At 45.3% G+C, this 19,099-nt stretch overlaps 2 protein-coding genes across 2 annotated transcripts in view; both read left to right on the top strand.

Annotated features, from left to right (window-relative positions):
- The window catches only part of LOC146007380 (uncharacterized), a 32,422-nt gene extending 28,095 nt beyond the window's left edge, over window positions 1-4,327 (top strand). Inside the window, exon 3 of the mRNA XM_083145729.1 lies at window positions 1,193-4,327. Coding sequence (XP_083001855.1) covers window positions 1,193-2,427 — 1,235 coding nt within the window. The 3' untranslated portion in view covers window positions 2,428-4,327. The remainder of the gene's footprint in view (window positions 1-1,192) is intronic.
- Window positions 1-19,099, top strand: part of LOC146010156 (uncharacterized) — a 213,030-nt gene that overhangs the window by 115,112 nt on the left and 78,819 nt on the right. The gene's annotated exons all lie outside the window — the stretch shown is intronic.

Below are 19,099 nucleotides of genomic sequence, written 5' to 3'. Positions count from 1 at the left end.
TCCCATGGACTTCAAGGAAAGGAAGTTAACAAAGGTAGGTCTACCATAACTTTCCTTTTTGCATTCATATCCCACCATGTGTATACTGACAGAACAGACCCGTACCACCATCAGTAGTGCTGATCCTGTAAGGTGCATATACGTGGCTCAGTAGCCAGAAGCCAATTATTTTATATTGATAAAATAGGTGAATGATACTTTCAGTTGATAGCGGCTATAGTATAACCGCATCTAAAGCAGCATCTGGAAAAGGAGGTAATAAGAGAGAGAGAGAGAGACTAGGGGCAGAGATATAGAGATGGGGCAGAAGGAAGAGAGCAGGGGAGAGGGGGGGGGCAGATGGGGTGGAGGAGAGAGAAAAGGGGACTGGGAGAGAGCGAAAAGTAGGAAAGGGTGGGCGCGGAAAGGGGAGGTGACTGGGGGCAAGGTGATGTGATACGATGAGGTGCTGAGGGATAACGGGATGAGGCAGGGGGTAGGTATCTATCTTCTTTACCAGTATCGGAGGGCATCCTGTTCTCCGGTGCCAGGCTCCCCTACAAGTTCCCCTCTGCCCCTGCCTGATCCATTGTGACTAATGTCACAGCTGGGTGGGCATGTTTACATATTCCCACCCATTTCAGATGCCAATCACTGCCGGTTCCTGCAGTGGGTTATATGGGCGGACGGCAGATCGCCTGTACACATAGGGCACGATTTGTAGTCCATTCGGTTGGGGGGGGGGGGCAGACGAGGGCATTGGCGTGATGGGCCATGGATGGGAATGCCCAGTGTTTCATGGGCATTCCCATGTAAATTTGTGCGTGACGCAAGGTGCCAGGGGCGGGTAGCTGACTTCACATGGCGCCAGCTGCCCTGAGCCCTGGAGATATCATTTTAATGATTTCTCCAGCATTGGGCACATGCGAGGGGATCCGGGGTGGAGTAGCTGCTATTACTCTGGGACTTGGTACCAGGTTATCCAGAAACAGGCCCATAGCACGATGCACCAATATATCGGTCATCAGCTCTGTTGCAGAGATCACGTTGGTTACAGACTTTTTGCTGGTACCCACTGGTTGACGCACCAGCGATATATCGGCCAGTGTGTGCGCAGCATTAGACATGTTCAGTTTAAGTGATAAAACCTCCATGAACATTTGTTTCTCAATATAAACAATTCTGTCTGTTGTCATTCATCTGTTTCCTATAGATGGGCGCACAAGCAGGAATACCTCGGAGGGAGATCTCATTGTGGCTCCAGATTATATACTAGAAGATAAGAACATCAGACAAGATTCTCCAGAGGAAAACCCCATTATACCTAATACACACCCAACATTTCCCAGTGCAGATATTTCATCTGGTCCCTCTAGTCATGAGGAACCTTCTCCTGATCATTCAGACCTTACTACACCCAGTGCAGACCATAAAGATGATACAATACCATCCAGTTCTATAAGTCAGTCAGTTTTCTCTTTACATCAGAGACATCACACAGGGGAGAAACCATTTTCATGTTCTGAATGTGGGAAATGTTTTGCACAGAAATCCATTCTTGTTACACATGAGAGGGTACATACAGGTGAGAAACCATTTTCATGCTCTGAATGTGGGAAATGTTTTGCACAGAAATCCAGTCTTGTTACACATCAGAGGGTACATACAGGTGAGAAACCATTTTCATGTTCTGAATGTGGGAAATGTTTTACAAACAAATCTAATCTTGTTATACATGAGAGGGTACATACAGGTGAGAAACTATTTTCATGTTCTGAGTGTGGGAAATGTTGTAGCGATAAATCCAGTCTTGTTCTACATGAGAGGGTACATACAGGTGAGAAACCATTTTCATGCTCTGAATGTGGGAAATGTTTTACACAGAAATCCAGTCTTGTTACACATAAGAGGGTACATACAGGTGAGAAACCATTTTCATGTTCTGAGTGTGGGAAATGTTTTGCACAGAAATCCAATCTTGTTATACATGAGAGGGAACATACAGGTGAAAAACTATTTTCATGTTCTGAGTGTGGGAAATGTTATAGCAATAAATCACATCTTGTTATACATGAGAGGGTACATACAGGTGAGAAACCATTTTCATGTTCTGAATGTGGGAAATGTTTTATAAACAAATCTAATCTTGTTATACATGAGAGGGTACATACAGGTGAGAAACCATTTTCATGTTCTGAATGTGGGAAATGTTTTATAAACACATCTAATCTTGTTACACATGAGAGGGTACATACAGGTGAGAAACCATTTTCATGTTCTGAGTGTGGGAAATGTTTTGCACAGAAATCCATTCTTGTTGTACATGAGAGGGTACATACAAGTGAGAAACCATTTTCATGCTCTGAGTGTGGGAAATGTTATAAGAATAAATCCAGTCTTGTTATACATAAGAGGGTACATACAGGTGAGAAACCATTTTCATGCTGAATGTGGGAAATGTTTTACCAATAAATCACATCTTGTTAGACATCAGAGAAATCTTTTCCATGCTTACAGTGTGGGTAATGTTTTATAAATAAATGTATACTTTGTATATACCAGAAAAATAACATTTTGGTGAGCAGATCTACATTAAGGGGGAAATTTACCAAAATGGATTCGTAGAAAAAAGGTGTATTCGTAGGCAGAAATACACCTTTTTTTTACGAATTTGTATTTTTGGGATTTACAATCCCAAAAATACAACAATTCGTAGTCCTAAAGATGGAACATTCGTATTTGTATTTACAAATACGAATGTCCTACACCATCGATAGGATACGACAGAAATCACCATTCAAAAGAATGGTGATTCCTGATTTACTAAGCAGCCGTACTGACAATACGGCTGCTTAGTGGTGTGAAACACCCACGCAAATACGACAGGAAAATAGAACACCATTTTCCTGTTCTATTTGCTTTAAGCCTGCACGGATCAGTCAGATCCGTGCAGGCTTCAGTGTAAAAAAATAGAAAAATAAATAAATAAATAAAAAAAACGGCGTGGGGTCCCCCCCACAGCCGAAACCAGCACCAGGCTGACAGAGCCTGGAGCCGGTAATTAAAAATCAGGGAACCCGACAAATAGGGGTTCCCTGATTTTTAACAACCAGCCCCAGGCTCCTGCTCTGGGGCTAGTTCCCAAAATACGGGGGACAAAATGACTAGGGGTCCCCCGTATTTTAAAAACCAGCCCCAGGCAAAACAGCCAGCAGGGTAATGCCACAGCTGGGGGGAGACTTTTTATGCAAGTCCCCCCGGCCAAAGCATTAACCCTACCGACCAGTCAGCCTGGCCAGGGGCCCTGGGGGAGTGGGGACCCCCCAATAAAGGGGTCCCCCCCTCCAGGACTTACCTGACCAGGCTGAAGCCTGGTGCTGTCATCGATGCCCCTGGGCGGTGGGCATCGAGCTGATAGCGGTGTAAAAAATAGAACAAACGATTGTTTTTTACTGTGGCACTACAAGTGCCAGCAAGCCTCCCCAGCAAGCTGGGACTTGGAGAACCACAAGTCCCAGCCTGCTGGGCATTAAAGGGCCCGCTGGGTCTTGTAGTGCCACAGTAAAAAAAATAGTTAAATGAAACACACTGACACCCATTTTAAATAAAAGTTTAATACACACATTACACACATACTTACCTATCTTGATCCCGTTGGTAGGTCGCTGGCTCCGGTGTCGGCGGCTCCGTGTCGGCGGCTCCGGGGACGGCGTCCTGTCCGAGGATAATCCATGTTGGACCTGTGGAAGGAAATCCTACTCACCCAGGTCCTGCATGGATGGTCTTCGTTCTTCATCTGTCGACATCCAGGTCTTCTGACAGCTGCTGGCGACTTCCAGCATCTGTCGGCATCTTCCGCGACGCTCCCCGGCTTTCAGAGCCGGAGAGAACCTTCCTCTTCGGCGTCTTGGCTCAGAATGAATTCTGGCCAATCAGGAGCCGCCTAGCGGCCAATCAGGAAAGACGGCAGGGAAATGGCCAATTTACATAAAATCGGTCGAGATCTAAATCTAAATCGGCTTATTTTGGGATAAATCATCCTGATGTGTACCCCACATTACTGTAATCATACTGCAGACTTCCAGGCACCAGCTCAGCAGGAAGCCAGGCTGCTCCTGGGACATTTACATCCTGGGATACAACCATCCGCCCAATCACTGCCCAGATCTTATTTTTATTCAGTATTTCTTATTACAATATGCATATGATATAGAGATAAGATGTTACATCCCATCCTTTCCCCTACCTTATATCTGTGCAGTGTATATGTGCTTTATATCTGACAAGCGATGCCATTATACCGATTATACTAAACTTACATTGTGCCTCATCTATCTCACCTTCTGTATACGGCCATTTATAATAAAGCTATTCCTGTGTCTGGTCCTGTGTAATAGTGTGGATTTGTATAATGTATATGCATTGTTGTGTATACTCCTGTATAAGCCTCATAGAATTCTGACAGCGTCCATCTCTCCCACGTTTGATGACACTTTCTTACATTATTACTTTTGGTGTATGTGTTCTTCTCATTATCTACTGTATGGTTTACCAGATGGATCCAGTGGTATAAATCCGGTACCTCATGCGCCCTCCATTTCCTGCTATTATTACTTTTGCCAGAGCAACTTGGTTTTCCACCAGCGGTATAAACTGGCTCATTGCCCTTACTTGTGGATTTATGCCCAAAATACATATTTTTACATCCATATAGATACAGAAGTACCAACACACTCGCCATTCCTAGGAATGGGGTGCAAACTGCACCCACTTCCCAGGGTGGGGTGCGGTGTGACCACACACTCTAGTAAATACAAACACAGGGGGCCCAGCACTCACTACAACAAACTAACTCACCTTAACATTCAAATAATCAATAAATAATGGGGTTTTAGTTCATGAATTGATCAATGCATTTAAGCTTGCAGCCCATCGCCAAGGGACCCCATTTCACTGCAAGTCCTACACTAACAACTGGTTTTCTTGGGAACCTGGCACCTGCTTACACATCATAGCTAAAATGAGAATGTGTTTTTTTCTTGGGTTAAAGCTCAACTGCCAAGTACCTTATGGCTTTTAAAGGTGAGACAATCCCAGACACAGCACCCAAATTAGTATTAAAGGGCAAGCTGTCATAGGTTTCAGGTAAATGAGCTTATCTAGGGTGCATGAGAAAGATATGATCACAGTCACAGAGGTTAATTAAAAATCAACTCAAATATATAGAAAAGCGCAGGTTACGTAATGTGTCCGCAACTTGCTTACCCTTTATACCTAACTACGTGCGAACAAAACGTAGCGCAGCGTAGCGTACCTTTTATTGTATATTAAACACCAAGAACCAATACCTTTATAAGAGATCCTTTCGCAGTACTTTGTCTCTAATCTGCGAATATTCCTTAAGGGACAGAGTCCGCAATGTACCTTATCGCTATTATGCGAATAAACAGACACGACCACTGAATAGAAATAAGGAGATTAGAACTCCATAAAAAGGTTTGTATTTAAGTCCCTAATGGACAAAAGGGGGTTACAGAAATAAGAATAAACAGGTATAACAAGTGATACAATATACTAACAATGAATACTAAACAGACTCTGCTAAGGGGAAAGAATACAGATACAAGACACAATCAGCCAACAATACTTTAAGAATAAATACCGTGAAAATGCAACCGTTACCCGTCTCATCAAGTATGCGAAGCGCAATCCGGTCAGAGCTCACTATCGTTCAGGAATGAACTATAGTCCGGTAGGAAGGTCCAGGGAAAGTAGATGTGCCGAAGTGACCGAGCCTGCTCCGGGTCGCCTATCTTATAGGGTCAGAAAGGGGAGGTCAAAGGCCATTCTCATTGGTCAGAGATCATATGTCCGGTCCACTGTGATTGGGGGTTAGACGCTGCACCTGGTCTGAATAGGTGCAGGGGAGTGGACTTTAAGAGTCCTTTGTTTGGTGGTTTCGGCGTCAGCAGGGATAAGAACTGGTTTCATCTAGTTTCCTTTGTTACCTACTTTCAACAGAAACTGTCTCTGGAATATGGATTATGTCCATAACTATCGGGCCGGGTATATTGCGAAATATTCGCAATGACCGGAATACTTCGCATAATGAACTGAACGGAACGGTACTAAACACAATACAGACAGATGTGTGCAGGGCTAACTATGCTATGTGTGGCGTTCTAAACCTTTAACTATATTTCGTGTAAGTGTGTTATTATGAATTTATGTGTGATAGTATGTCTACTCTTCTGGTCCACTTTGTCACACATACTCGGGTATGGAAACTTTATTTGCGCAACTCTGCGAACCAAAATGGCGGCCATACTATCACAAAATGGCGTGTGTGCACCTAGACTTCAACAGTCCACCCTTTAACAGTAAATATAAAACTGTTACACTACAAAACATTTCACACGACAATACAGAAATTCATAATCCTAACAGAGAAATTGGGATACATGAATTGAACATATAAGGGGAGTAAACCATCTGCTCTCGGCCGATCCAGGATCATGGATAAAAGATGGGCCGCATTTATCGAACAATCTACTCAGGGTCACGAAGGATAATGTACAATTTAGGGATAAAAATAAAAACGGGTGGTTACAACATATACACGTTCACAAATATGGTTTCTTTAAAGGGAGGTGGTTTCGATTCTAGGGTCATATACCAAACCCTGGTCTTCCTCTGTATCTCTCGTTCTTACGCTCATGATTTCGGTACGTTTTGCCTTTCCCCGGGTCACCACCTTTAAACATTTGAACAATAGCACAAAGACTATGATGGCACCACCGATACAGAGGAGGAGTTTTCCTATGCTAGCTATGATCCCCTGCGCCCATTCTCCTAAACCAGAGAACCAGTGCATTGGATTCAACCAGGAGGTCCATTCACTAACTTTGTTACCTATTTCTGCCAGGCTGATATTATGTTCCCTTCTAAATTCCCATTTAAGCTGAAGAATCTCATCCATCCGGTGATCGATGATTTCTTCTGGGTCTTCAGTATTGTTGGTGATATATGTACAACATTTCACCCCAAACTGTGTAGAAAGGGTGACACAATATCCTCCTGTCATAGCTGTCAGATAGTTCAACACCATTCGATGTTGGACTAGCTCTCTTTTATACGCTTGCAACTCCTTCCCAGTGTATCTAAAGGTGTCATCATAAATCTCAGTGATGTTATCTACCAAGCTGGCTAATGCTTGTATATATTTAAAATTGATAACTCCTCTGGCGGTATGGGTGATATCTAATGCAATGAGGAGTTGGATACCGAACGACTCGTGTATCATTTCAGAAGCTAGGGGTTGTTTCTTGATTGTTAAATCCCTTTTATGGATTTGGTCATAATAGGTATGAGTGTAAGGAGGAGAAATACCTCTGTGTATGTTCACCATCTCATCATGTGTGAGGGTCATCACTTCCAGTAACACTCTGCCTAGATAACAAATACCAACGTAGTTCATGGAGAGCCATTTGTACGCCCTTCTACCACAAATATAATAAACATCGTCAGGGAGAAAATAAGGGACAGAGTATTTCATTATCTTGTCACACATTATCCATAAGAACATCCCCGTCCCCTGCTCCCTGACTCGTTCCTCACATGTTTCTGGCTGTAGGGTCATATTACAGTAGCCGGCTGATACTCTGCCGGCCATCATTTTACTTTTCTTCACCGTGTAAACATATTTATAGTGTCTTCCACTGGTTCGGATTTTTAACAATAATTCTTTATCTATGGGCTCTCCATCTGGACGCTGGGAGTAAGTTATTGTCTGGTTTTGCCATGTCACTTCCCAAGTACCAATTGTTCTGGAACTTGAGAAGTTCATACATACCAGGGATTTATCCACTTGGTATGGGTGTAATCTAAGACTAGGGGACCTGGTATACAGGTATCTCTTATCCAATGGCCTCCCCTTATTTAATACGCTTATCTCTGAAATATTAAGCGGATATGGGACTAGGCCTACATTACTCCTTTTATGTAATACTTGTGAACACACCCAGCATTCTGTTTGGTTTAAAACCTTACCCACTAATGAGTGGTAATCACTCAAGGGATGTCGGCCGGTAGTTGCCTTACTTGTCGACTGACATCGCTGGATGCATTCTTCTTCCATTTTAGGTTGACAATATCTACAGACACAGTACTCACCAGACATTAACTCATCACATAGCCCTTGAACTACGTTTCCCTCATACCTCTTACCTTCTCCTGTCATGGGCAAAGTGTCAAGCTGGTTTAGGGATTCTACCTCACCCATATCTGGGTCCATTATTACACTGTCAGAACTCCGCTCCGATCGCTCTAGAATGTGGCAGCCACCAAGTATTTTTGGATGAAGAAAAGAACACAGAAAGAAAACAAAGACATATATGCATAACTGTGAACCTTTTGCTTGGAGTCCTTCCATCATCTCTACCAGGGGACTTTTATTTTGCTCTGCTCTTAGACCTTTGTTCGCTCAGGTTGCTCGACCTTGGCTGCTTCTCAGTGTTCCCGAAACAATGCTTCTAGCGACACTTCTTCTCTCTCGCTCTCTGCACACTGGGATTCTGGGTTACTGGCTTTCTTGCAGTGGGACGAATGTATCCAAGTCTCTCTCTCTGCGACTTTAATCGATGTAGTGCTGGTCAACAAAACTTGGTACGGTCCTTCCCAACGGTCTATCAAACAACCTGAGCGTAAAAAATTTCGGATCATAACAAAGTCTCCTGGTTTAAGATTATGACAATTCTCGGTAGGCATATCAGGGTTCAGTAAATTCAGCTGCTTTTGTTGCTTCCTTAGCTGTTTGTTTAGCTTCAGAATATACTGTACAGTTAGCTCATTATTACATTTGAGATCATCCTGTGGGTCTATCATGATGTGTGGCTGCCGACCAAACAATATCTCGAAGGGGGACAAGTTGAGCGGAGTCCTGGGAGTGGTCCTAATGCTATACAACACAATAGGCAGTGCCTCTGGCCATAACAACCCTGTTTCAGCCATAACTTTACCCAATTTGTTCTTAATAGTACCATTCATTCTCTCAACTTTGGCGCTCGCCTGGGGACGATATGGAGTATGAAGTTTACTATTAATCCCCAGGAGTTTACACATGATTTGGAAGACCTCTCCTGTGAAATGAGTGCCTCTGTCACTCTCAATGACCTTTGGGATACCATATCTACAGACAAACTCCTGACATATTTTCTTTGCTGTGAAAGTAGCAGTGTTGGAGGCAGCGGGGAAAGCCTCCACCCAGCTGGAAAACATGTCAACACAAACTAATACATATTTCAAGTTTCTACAGGGTGGTAACTGTATGAAGTCTATTTGTATTACCTGGAAAGGGCCTTCTGTAGGAGGGATGTGGGATGGCTCTGTTGGGATGGCTTTTCCAACGTTCTTCCTCAAACAGGTGAGGCATGACATTGCCACTCTACCTGCTTGAGAAGCGAACCCTGGTGCACACCAGTAGGCCTTTACCAACTTGCACATACCTTCCTTCCCAAGATGTGTCAGCCCATGGGCCGCCTCGGCTAGACTAGGAAGGTATGCCTTGGGGGCCACTGGTTTCCCGTGTCCATCTCTCCAAAGTCCGGTGGACTCTTGGCCACATCCCTTCGACTTCCATACTGCTCTTTCCTGTGGGGAACACAAATTCTGCATGTCTATCAGTTTGGATGTAGATACCATGTTCAGTGTACAAAGGTTGGTGGGATGGGTGAAAATATTTACAGGGCATGCGGCCCTTTTCGCTGCCTCATCAGCGCGGCTGTTACCAAGTGACACCGGGTCCTTCTCTGATGTGTGAGCTTTGCACTTGATAACAGCCACTCTGTCTGGAAGCTGAATAGCTCCCAGAAGTCTCCTAATATATGTCGCATGCGCCACTGGTGTGCCAGCCGCCGTCATGAAATTTCGGAGGCGCCATAGGGCTCCAAAATCATGGACTACTCCGAAAGCATATCTGGAGTCGGTATATATGTTAACTGATTTCCCTTTGGCCAGTTCACATGCTCTGGTCAGTGCCACCAGTTCCGCTACTTGTGCTGAGTGAGGTGGTCCCAAGGGTTCAGCTTCCACAATACCTTCTCCATCTACTACTGCGTAGCCTGTGCACAGCTCTCCCGTGTCCGTCTGTCTATGACAGCTACCATCTGTGAATAAGGTTATGTCTACCTCACTTAATGGGCTGTCGCTTATGTCAGGACGTGCTGTGAAGGTCTGATTCAGGTAGGTCATGCAATCATGTTTGTCCTCACTCTCACTAAACTCTGCTTTACCATATTCAGCAACATTCCCATCACCCTCCACCCTTTGTGCCTTGGAGGGCACATGAGGAAGGAATGTGGCTGGGTTTAGTGTGTTGCATCTTTTGATGGTAATATTTACTGGGGCCATCAGCGCCAGTTCCCACTTAGTGAACCGTGCTGAGGACACATGACGTGTTTGGGCAGAATTTAGGAGGGCAGAGACAGCATGGGGAGCATGAACAGTTAAATCGTGTCCCAACACCACGTCCTCACTCTTACTTACTAGTTGTGCTATTGCAGCTACACTTCGTAAGCAAGTTGGGAGTGAGCGTGCTACTGTGTCCAGCTGGCCACTGTAGTACGCTATTGGTCGGTTGGCATCACCATGTTTTTGTACAAGCACTCCTGCCGCACACCCACCTGATTCAGTTCCGTACAGTTCAAAGGGTTTCCCATAATCTGGCATTCCCAGTGCTGGGGCCTTGGTTAGGCTCACCTTTAGTTCCTCGAAAGCCAGTTCAGATTCCTCAATATGAGAGACCCGATCAGGCTTAGTTGAGGAAACCATCTCTTGCAGTGGTAATGCCAGAATAGAGAATCCTGGGATCCAATTGCGACAGTATCCACACATGCCTAGGAACGTACGGATCTGATGTTGGGTCTGTGGCAGTACCATGTTCTGAATCGCTTGGATTCTGTCGTCGGTGAGGTGTCTCAGCCCTTGGGTAAGGCAGTGGCCCAGATACTTAACCCTGGTCTGGCACAATTGCAGCTTATCCTTTGATACTTTATGTCCTGTCTCTGAGAGATGCATCAGTAGCTGTCTAGTGTCATCCACTGATGACTCCAGTGACTCAGAACACAACAATAAGTCGTCGACATATTGTATCAGTATCGAACCGCTCATGGGTTGAAAGGATTGCAAACAATCATGCAAGGCCTGGGAGAAGATGCTGGGGCTGTCTATGAATCCCTGGGGGAGTCGTGTCCAGGTATACTGTACTCCTCTGTAGGTAAAGGCGAACAGATACTGGCTGTCAGGGTGCAAAGGGACGGAGAAGAACGCTGAACACAAATCAATGACTGTGAAATGAGTACAATGAGGTGGGATTTGCATTAGGATGACAGCTGGGTTTGGCACTACGGGGAATTGGCTCTCAACTACCTTGTTTACCCCTCTCAAATCCTGCACTAGTCTGTAGCCCCTCCCCCCGCTCTTTTTCACAGGAAAGATGGGACTATTGGCCGTGCTGGAAGTTCTAACTAGGATTTCCTGTTGGAGCAATCGTTGGATCACTGGAAATATTCCTAGCTCAACTTCAGGTTTTAAAGGGTATTGCGGTATTTTTGGGGCTATCCTGCCTTCTTTTAAGCGGATTTCTACTGGAGCTACATTTGCCATCAGCCCAGCATCCTGTCCATCTTTAGTCCAAAGGGAACCCGGTATTTGTGCTGTAATTTCAGCTACCCTAGATGGATTTGATTCTACAACAGTGGAACACAACATTAGCCTCTGAGGACTGTCCAGCATATCTTGCACTTCTTGTGTAAGATTTTTAGGAGTGTCTAGGAATACTCCATCGGGAGTGCAATAGATGACACATCCCATTTTACATAGTAAATCTCTACCCAGAAGGTTAGTCGGGGCCGCTGCAGCCAACAGGAAAGAGTGTTTGGTATGCAGAGGCCCGATTGTAACCTCCGCTGGTTTCGTCAGTGGGTAATGTTGTATTTTTCCTGTTACCCCAATTGCTGCTACTGATTTGTTAGTGAAACCCAAGTGAAGAGGAGTGTTGAGAACAGATCTGGCCGCCCCTGTATCAACCAAAAAGGTTTGCCTTACTCCAGCTATATCAACCTTCACCTGAGGTTCCTCTCTAAGGTGTTGAGTTAGTCTAACTGGCTGTAGGATACAGGTATGACCTATTTCCTATTGTCTGACCTGGGTTGCCCTTAGCACAGTGTCAGCCATCAGATGGGGAGGAGGCATGTTGCGTGACCTGTCTGTCTCCTCCCATTGTCTAGGGGCTGGGTATCTCTGTGTCTCACCTTTGTGAGATTCCCATTCTCGCTTATGTGTTTGGTAACTTCTGGGGTTTCCTGCCCTACAATGAGCTGAGTAATGACCTTCCCTATTGCAGTTGTAACAGATAATTGGTTTTCTACCTGTGTCCCTGGTGTTTCGTTGTTGGTATGCAGTATGCAGCTTTGTTTGGGGCATTAGAAAGGGCTTGGATGCTAACCATCATCAGTTTGTCAGTTTGCAGTTCCCTGTGCTTCTTAATGTTGCGGTCGTGGTCCACAGCAGATTCCCGTAGGGCATCCACTGTCATTCCACGCCAATTTGGGAAAGAAGTTTGGACTCTGGCTCTCAGGTTTTCCCTAAGCCCTTCCACCAGCACAGAGACAATCATCTCCCTCAGGTGGGGGTCGTCCTTAGGCTCGGAGACACCAGTGTACTTTGATACCTCCAGTAAGGCCTTTGTAAAATAATCAGCAGCAGTTTCGCCATCTTTCTGTTTGATGGTGAAAATCTTGCTATATTCTACTGCCGCAGGAAAATATACTCCCAATTGTAAGTTAATCAGGCGTATATTCTCCTGGTTGATCTCATCATTTATCTCCTTGTCCACTTTCAATCCACTATCCTGAATGAATTTCGGGATGTCGATGTGAGTGGGGAGACAGGCCCTCAACATGATTCTCCAATCCTTGTTGGTGGGCTCATCAGAGTTTCCTAGATCCCTTACAAATTTCCGGCACAATGCCAGATCTTTCCTAGGATCAGGGAAATCTGTAATGATGGACCGCAGCTCTAACCGTGTCCATGGGTTTAGCATGGTCATCTTTCTGGTAGGTATCACACCTTCTCTGTCTGCCTTACCATAGGGAACCTCCAGTGTGCGCATAGGATATGTTTGTACCACATCCGCATTACTGGGACCTGCTTGGGAGTCGTCTGTGTCTGTGCTGTGTAGTGCATCCTTACCTGAGTCCAATACTATGCTGTTGGCACCAGACGCCTCCTCCTCCTGTGCTGGAGCCCCAGCAACGGGTTGAGCTTTTCCCTCAAGCATGTTAATTGCATGGGAGACGGCCAGTGCCAACAGTTGCTCGTTCTCCTCTCGGGTTTCCTTATAAGGGGATAAGACAGGGTACAAGTTAGTAACGGGTACATTATTACTCAAGTCTTTCTTATGAGTCATTAACCCCTTCGGCACATATGGGGGTGGGGGAGCTGATTCTATTATGGCAGCGGTTGCATTTGCATTTTTATTGTGGCTGATTGCATCTGATATTGCCAGACCTCTGGTTCCCCATTGTTCCTGTCCTTCCTTCTGCCACAATTTAAGAATATTTATATGCTTCACTCTCTCCTTACGACTGGAGAGTAGGCATATTTCATCTTTTACTGCCGATAAGATGTCTGGATCGAAGCTACCAACACTGGGAAATTCTAACTTGCTGCCTTGTGTCATTTTTCTCCATTTATTTTGATAAACAACTGCGAGTTCACCGTGCTTCCTGCACATAATAAAAGCAGCCGATCCTTTTGGCCGGCTTGCTTCCTCCCTATCTTGCACGTTATCACAGCGTGACCCGTTATTACCCATAGTTACAGGAATAAACGTTCACAGCTTAATAGATATCGGTGGGTTATTACTTATCTGAGAGCTCCCCAAACACTCACTTCTACAGCTTCCTAGAACATCCCACAGTCAAGCAGGTGCGAAGGATACGAGGTACGATACTCAATCACCAAGTCTTTCAACTAGCAGCGAACTTCTAGCCAACTTGCTTGGTGCGGCACAATTTTTCCAGGGTATAACAAACTTGTTTTCCTATACCCCCAAAAATTGGATTTCTAAAGTAGCTAATCGGAAACAAGTGCGTTCCGATGTATCTTCTTGTACCCTCCTAGCGGAATCAATTCCACTGAAGGGGCAGTTCCTATGGGCACGTCGTCACGTGAACCCGGTCCTAACTGGACTGTCCTACACTGGACTACACTGCGCTGAGTCGTGCCGTCACACACCCGTTCGCCTCAGTTATTTTTCACACTGGGCGCTAGTTACACCTTGGTCTTATGCTAATTTTTGAAATATTTCTGTACAGAAAATCTTCCCAGGCTGGTAGCTTGTCACTAGATACTTATGCAGGTATAAATCCCTTATAATAAACTATAGGAATCTATTAAAATAATGCTTGAGTTGCTTGCTTATGAGAAAATGAACAAAAAGAAAAAAAACTTATTTTCTTTTATTAATCACCGCTTTATTCGCAGTATATTACTATACTGTTTAAATAAAGCTAGTGGTTTAATACTGTTCACCTCTTAATTCCTATGTGTGCTGCGTGTGCAGTACCAATGAACAGCCACGTGTGTACGTGCGTTGTTCACAGGCCGCCGATGAGATCGGTCACCCACGTGTTCTATGGTGTATTTGCAAGGTTGCTCGGGTTTCGCTATACGCAGTAATTGCGCCTAAATGTGGAATAAATCCCTTAACTCTGTCCGAGAGTTACGTATCAAGATGCGAAATAAATCCCGTACTTAATCCGTAAACCACGTACAAAGATGCGAAACTTTCCCGATGTGGGCACGTGCGCGCGCACCTTGCGTAATACACAATAGACGCTTTACGTTACTGCAAAAGGCCCAGGACTTGTCGCCACGTGGCGGAGTCCCTGTTTTTGCGGTAACTAACAATAAACAATTATAGTTTTGCACAGAGGGGATCCTCTATGTACTATAATAAACACAGATTCCACGTGTGCGAACCTTATCGCACGTGGTACATATACTGTAATGAACAAGCAACTCAAGACACTATACCCCGTTAAACTACTTGTGGCAGGCAGAAGTACAGTTTACTAAATACTTAATATATGCTTTTAAACACGTGGCTTTCACTTATTGTGCCCCGGGTTCAACGCTAGCACTTCCCAAACCCCGCACCGCCGCGGACCTGGCCTATCCAGCAATGGATAATACTTCCACCCTTTTGCTGGTATAGGTCGGGTCCCCCGCCTGGTACTGAGTTCTGGAATGTGAAACGACCGGACGAGCACCCCAATTGTTAATGGTGATTAAAATATGACCAGAGATACAATAAGTGAAAAGCGCAGGTTACGTAATGTGTCCGCAACTTGCTTACCCTTTATACCTAACTACGTGCGAACAAAACGTAGCGCAGCGTAGCGTACCTTTTATTGTATATTAAACACCAAGAACCAATACCTTTATAAGAGATCCTTTCGCAGTACTTTGTCTCTAATCTGCGAATATTCCTTAAGGGACAGAGTCCGCAATGTACCTTATCGCTATTATGCGAATAAACAGACACGACCACTGAATAGAAATAAGGAGATTAGAACTCCATAAAAAGGTTTGTATTTAAGTCCCTAATGGACAAAAGGGGGTTACAGAAATAAGAATAAACAGGTATAACAAGTGATACAATATACTAACAATGAATACTAAACAGACTCTGCTAAGGGGAAAGAATACAGATACAAGACACAATCAGCCAACAATACTTTAAGAATAAATACCGTGAAAATGCAACCGTTACCCGTCTCATCAAGTATGCGAAGCGCAATCCGGTCAGAGCTCACTATCGTTCAGGAATGAACTATAGTCCGGTAGGAAGGTCCAGGGAAAGTAGATGTGCCGAAGTGACCGAGCCTGCTCCGGGTCGCCTATCTTATAGGGTCAGAAAGGGGAGGTCAAAGGCCATTCTCATTGGTCAGAGATCATATGTCCGGTCCACTGTGATTGGGGGTTAGACGCTGCACCTGGTCTGAATAGGTGCAGGGGAGTGGACTTTAAGAGTCCTTTGTTTGGTGGTTTCGGCGTCAGCAGGGATAAGAACTGGTTTCATCTAGTTTCCTTTGTTACCTACTTTCAACAGAAACTGTCTCTGGAATATGGATTATGTCCATAACTATCGGGCCGGGTATATTGCGAAATATTCGCAATGACCGGAATACTTCGCATAATGAACTGAACGGAACGGTACTAAACACAATACAGACAGATGTGTGCAGGGCTAACTATGCTATGTGTGGCGTTCTAAACCTTTAACTATATTTCATTTCGTGTAAGTGTGTTATTATGAATTTATGTGTGATAGTATGTCTACTCTTCTGGTCCACTTTGTCACACATACTCGGGTATGGAAACTTTATTTGCGCAACTCTGCGAACCAAAATGGCGGCCATACTATCACAAAATGGCGTGTGTGCACCTAGACTTCAACAATAGATACAGAAGTACCAACACACTCGCCATTCCTAAGAATAGGGTGCAAACAGCACCTACTTCCCAGGGTGGGGTGCAGTGGCCTGTGACCACACACTAGTAAATACAAACACAGGGGGCCCAGCACTCACTACAACAATCTAACTCACCTTAACATTCAAATAATCAATAAATAAATAATGGGGTTTTAGTTCATGAATTGATCGATACATTTAAGCTGAAACCTGTGACAGCTGCCCCTTTAATACTAATTCAGGTGCTGTGTTCGGGATTGTCTCACCTTTAAAAGCCATAAGGTACTTGGCAGTTGAGCTTTAACCCAAGAAAAAAAACACATGTTCATTTTAGCTATGATGTGTAAGGCCGGTTTCACACGCTCCGGCTCCTGCCGGGCGGTGAAATCCCGCACGGCCAGGGAGCCGTAACACACACATTAGTTGTGAATGGACACTATTGTGTCCATTCACACGGGATGGCCACAGCCCGGCCGCACGGTTGCAGCCGGATCCCGCCAATGGAAGGGACGGCTGCCGGGCTGTGGCCATCCCCTCCATGATAATCCACTGTGTGCAGCACGGCTTCCTGGCCGTACGGGATTTCACCGTCCGGCAGGAGCCAGAGTGTGTGAAACTGGCCTAACAGTTGCCAGGTTCCTAAGAAAACCAGTTGTTAGTGTAGGACTTGCAGTGAAATGGGGTCCCTTGGCGATGGGCTGCAAGCTTAAATGCATTGATCAATTCATGAACTAAAACCCCATTATTTATTTATTGATGATTTGAATGTTAAGGTGAGTTAGTTTGTTGTAATGAGTGCTGGGTCCTCTGTGTTTGTATTTTTACATCCAGATATTCTACTAGTAGTCCTTCCCAGGCTTTCCCAACCACGGTCCACAAGGCACACCAACAGTGCAGGTTTTGTAGATATCCAGGCTTGAGCACAGGTGACTTAATTAGTACCTGAGTGATTCTAATTAAACCATCTGTGCTGATGCCTGGATATCACTAAAACCTGCACTGTTGGTGTGCCTTGAGGACCGTGTTTGGGAAAGCCTGCTCTAGTGTCTCCAGAGTATCAAACCCTGCCAAAGTCACAGAGGAACCTGGGCAGAGGGCCGCGACCTTGCAGCAAGTGATCACGTACCTACAGGAAGTGTCCACTCGTCTGGATTCCCTCCAGCAGTCTCTCTGGCCTCCTCCGCCACCGGTACACACTCAGCCTGCTACTCATGCCCCAGCATATATCTCTCTTCTTCAGCTGCCTACTCCCAGTAAATATGATGGCAATCCCAAAGCATGTAGAGGCTTCCTCAACGAATGTGACATCCAATTTGAGCTCCTGCCGCAGAACTTTCCTACAGCCAGGACCAAGATAGCATACATTGTCTCTCTGCTAACTGGTTCTGCCCTAGATTGGATATCACCTCTCTGGGAAAAATCTGATCCAATCCTCACCGACTATGACAGATTCGTCTCTACCTTCCGACGAATATTCGATGAGCCAGGAAGACCTGCGTCAGCATCTACAGAAATCATTCACCTCAAACAGGGTTCCCGTCCCATGGGACAATTTGTGGTCCAATTCCAGACTCTAGCCTCCGAGCTTAAATGGAACAATGAGGTATTAACAGCCGCCTTCTGGTTGGGTGTCTCAGAACGCATAAAAGATGAACTGGCCACCCGAAATCTCCCTGAGCAGCTTGAAGAAATGATCTCCTTGTGTGTTAAAATAGACCTTGGCCTGAGAGAGAGCGCCTTTGTACCGTCCTGCGATACCCTCTACAGAAGAACCTATGCAGATAGGTAGATCTAGGCTACCTACAGAGGATCGGTCCAGGAGGCAAAGAGAAAAATTGTGTATATACTGTGCCGCTCCCGGCCACTTAATTGGGTCCTGTCCCGAGCGTCCGGGAAACGCCAAGCCCTAACCTGCAGCGGGGGAGTCAGGTTAGGCTGTTCTAGTAAAGCTCCTCCCACCACTGACTTAGTGCTACCTGTTGCCCTTGTGTCCCCAGTGGGTACCCTGCATGTCTCAGCCCTGGCAAACTCCGGGGCTGCAGGGAACTTTATCTCAGCTGACTTAGTGAACAAGTGCAAAATTTCTGTTCTCCCGTTACCCGAGCCTCACTACTTGACTGCGGTGGATGGAAGTAGAATCTCCGGGAGTGACATTGTGTATCGGACAGTACCTGTTTCCTTTCATGTGGGTATACTTCATCAAGAATGTATGGAGTTCCTGGTCATCCCCAAATCCTCCTACGACATTGTGTTAGGGTTGCCGTGGTTACAACTTCACAGCCCCCATATCAATTGGAGATCTCTTCAGATCGAAGAATGGAGTGATTACTGCCATAAACATTGCTTGAGTGAAGTAACTCCTGTCCGATCCTCTGCGATTAAAGATCTGTCTGGGGGGCGTGGCCTGGCAGCCATCACAACCAGCAGCTTTGTCCCAGAGCTCCCACAAAGGCCTACCTAAAAGTGGGACTTAGGGCTTATTGTCTCCACCAGCCACAGCCCAGGAGACCTCTTGTGCCCTCTCACTCCCCCCCCCCCCCCCGGAGACCGTCAGCGGGCGGCTGCAGAGTCGGGAAGCCTAT

Source organism: Crinia signifera, chromosome 6 (genome assembly GCF_055691185.1).
Source record: "Crinia signifera chromosome 6, ASM5569118v1, whole genome shotgun sequence".
NCBI classification, from domain to species: Eukaryota; Metazoa; Chordata; class Amphibia; order Anura; family Myobatrachidae; genus Crinia; species Crinia signifera.
The sequence above is the reverse complement of the archived record's forward strand: the minus strand, read 5'-3'. Positions and strand labels throughout refer to the sequence as shown.